Source organism: Haematobia irritans, chromosome 1, assembly GCF_050003625.1.
Source record: "Haematobia irritans isolate KBUSLIRL chromosome 1, ASM5000362v1, whole genome shotgun sequence".
Lineage (NCBI taxonomy): Eukaryota > Metazoa > Arthropoda > Insecta > Diptera > Muscidae > Haematobia > Haematobia irritans.
The window spans coordinates 227532102-227534206 of NC_134397.1; the positions used below are offsets into that span (position 1 = coordinate 227532102).

The window sequence follows — 2105 nt, forward strand, 5'->3', positions numbered from 1 at the left end:
TTTGTTAACCAATTATTATTGGATAAATTAATTAAATAATGCAATCATCAACTAATGACCGATTTGCATGAAAGCACAAACAATGTTTGTAATAAATTATCTCCTTTATTTTTTAGCAAATGTTCATTTTGAAATTAAAACATTTATCGGGCTGTAATGATAATTATTTATATTTCAACAAAACATCTAAATAAATCCAACATATGTGTAATAATTTCAATGGTGACTGCAATTAGATCTATTGTAAGGGAAAACAAAACAAAATTCCATATAAAATAAAATTAATTTTGGGAAAAGGTTTCAGTCCAATTTTATTGTCATCTGTTGAACAACATTTCTGAAAAATTGTTAAATTACAATGTTTTTTCTGAAATCATTTGTATTTTTGTTCTTTTTGTTGGCAATATGTGTTGCTATCAGCAACACTTCACCCGTATGTGATGAAAATTGTGCTGGACTTGCAGAAGAACCAATGTGCGTTACCTTCATTGATGGTACTAAGAAGCAATATAAAAATCCATGTGAACTTATTTTGGATTCATGCAAGAAGAAAATCTCTGGTAAATAAAATATTTTGTAATACCATTATTTTTCAGATATTTATCAAAATAAATTTCAAACAGTTGTAGAGGATGCTGAAGAAGGACCTTGTCCCAAATAATGTATAAATTACTTCACAGTATTGGTGTACCACAATAAACTATTCGTTAAATAAAAGGATATCTAAATAAACCGAATTTATTTTTTAATATATTGTTTTTTAATGTTTCCACTTTACCCTAATTTTTTAAAGAAATTTTTTGAAATTATGTAAAAATTTTAGGACACGCAATTTAAATTTAAATTATTATAATTATTATAATATTTACTTCAAACTTTTTTCATTATATTTAGAACTCGAATCTTGCAAATTTGCATTAACCGTTAAAATTGTATTATCCTTTAACTAAGGTAAATTTTCCTTAAAGTAGAGAAAAACATTTTTGAATTTAAAAAATCGTTTTTTAATTCACTTATATATTGAACCTTTAGATTTAAGATAAAAACGGTTCAAATATAGGCTATTATTTATTTTGAGGATTTTTTATCTCTGGCTTTAATTTTTATACCCTCCACCATAGTATATTAACTTTGTCATTCCGTTTGCAATACATCGAAATATTGCTCTAAGACCCCATAAAGTATATATATTATGGGTCGTGGTGAAATTCTGAGTCGAACTGAGCATGTCCGTCTGTTGAAATCACCTAAACTTCCGAACGAAACACGCTATCGACTTGAAACTTGGCACAAATAGTTTTTATTGATGTAGGTCGGATGGTATTGCAAATGGGCCATATCGGTCAACTTTTACGTATAGCCCCCATATAAACGGACCCCCAAATTTGGCTTGCCGATCCTCTAAGAGAAGCAAATTTGGTCCGATCCGGCTGAAATTTTGTACATGGTGTTAGTATATGGTCTCTAACAACCATGCAAAAATCGGTCCATAATTATATATAGCCCCCATATAAACCGATCCCCCGATTTGGCTTGCGGAGCCTCTAAGAGAAGCAAATTTCGTACGATCCGGTTGAAATTTGGTACATGGTGTTGGTATATGGTCTCTAACAACTATGCAAAAACTGGTCCACATCGGTCAATAATTATATATAGCCCCCATATAAACCGATCCCCCGATTTGGTTTGCGGAGCTTCTAAGAGAAGCAAATTTCATCCGATACGGCTGAAATTTGGTACATGGTGTTAGTAAATGGTCTCTAATGACCATGCAAAAATTGGCCCACATCGGTCCATAATTATATAGCCCCCATATAAACAGATAGCCAGATTTGACCTCCGGAGCCCCTTGGAAGAGCAAAATTCATCCGATTCGGTTGAAATTTGGTACGTGATGTTAGTATATGGTATCCAACAACCATGCAGGCATTGGTTCATATCAGTCCATAATTATATATAGCCCCCATATAAACCGATCCCGAGATTTAGTTCATTTCATCCGAGTCAGTTGAAATTTGGTACATTGTGCTAGTATATGACCATTAACAACCATGCCTAATTAGGTCCATATCGGTCTATAGTTATATATTGCCCTCAGATAAATC

At 32.1% G+C, this 2105-nt stretch overlaps 1 protein-coding gene across 1 annotated transcript; it reads left to right on the forward strand.

Moving 5' to 3' along the window:
* The first annotated feature begins 308 nt into the window (after positions 1-308).
* LOC142219509 (uncharacterized) lies at positions 309-749 on the forward strand. The gene is made up of 2 exons (XM_075288464.1): positions 309-560; positions 624-749. The coding sequence occupies exons 1-2, from the start codon at positions 359-361 to the stop codon at positions 659-661; spliced, it is 240 nt and encodes a 79-aa protein (XP_075144579.1). The 5' UTR covers positions 309-358; the 3' UTR covers positions 662-749.
* Positions 750-2105: the final 1356 nt, after the last annotated feature.

Coding starts and splice junctions, on each gene's coding strand:
- LOC142219509 (XM_075288464.1), top strand. CDS start 359: ATGTTTTTTCTGAAATCATTTGTATTTTTGTTCTTTTTGTTGGCAATA. Junction 561..623: donor ATGCAAGAAGAAAATCTCTG/GTAAATAAAATA, acceptor AATTTCAAACAG/TTGTAGAGGATGCTGAAGAA.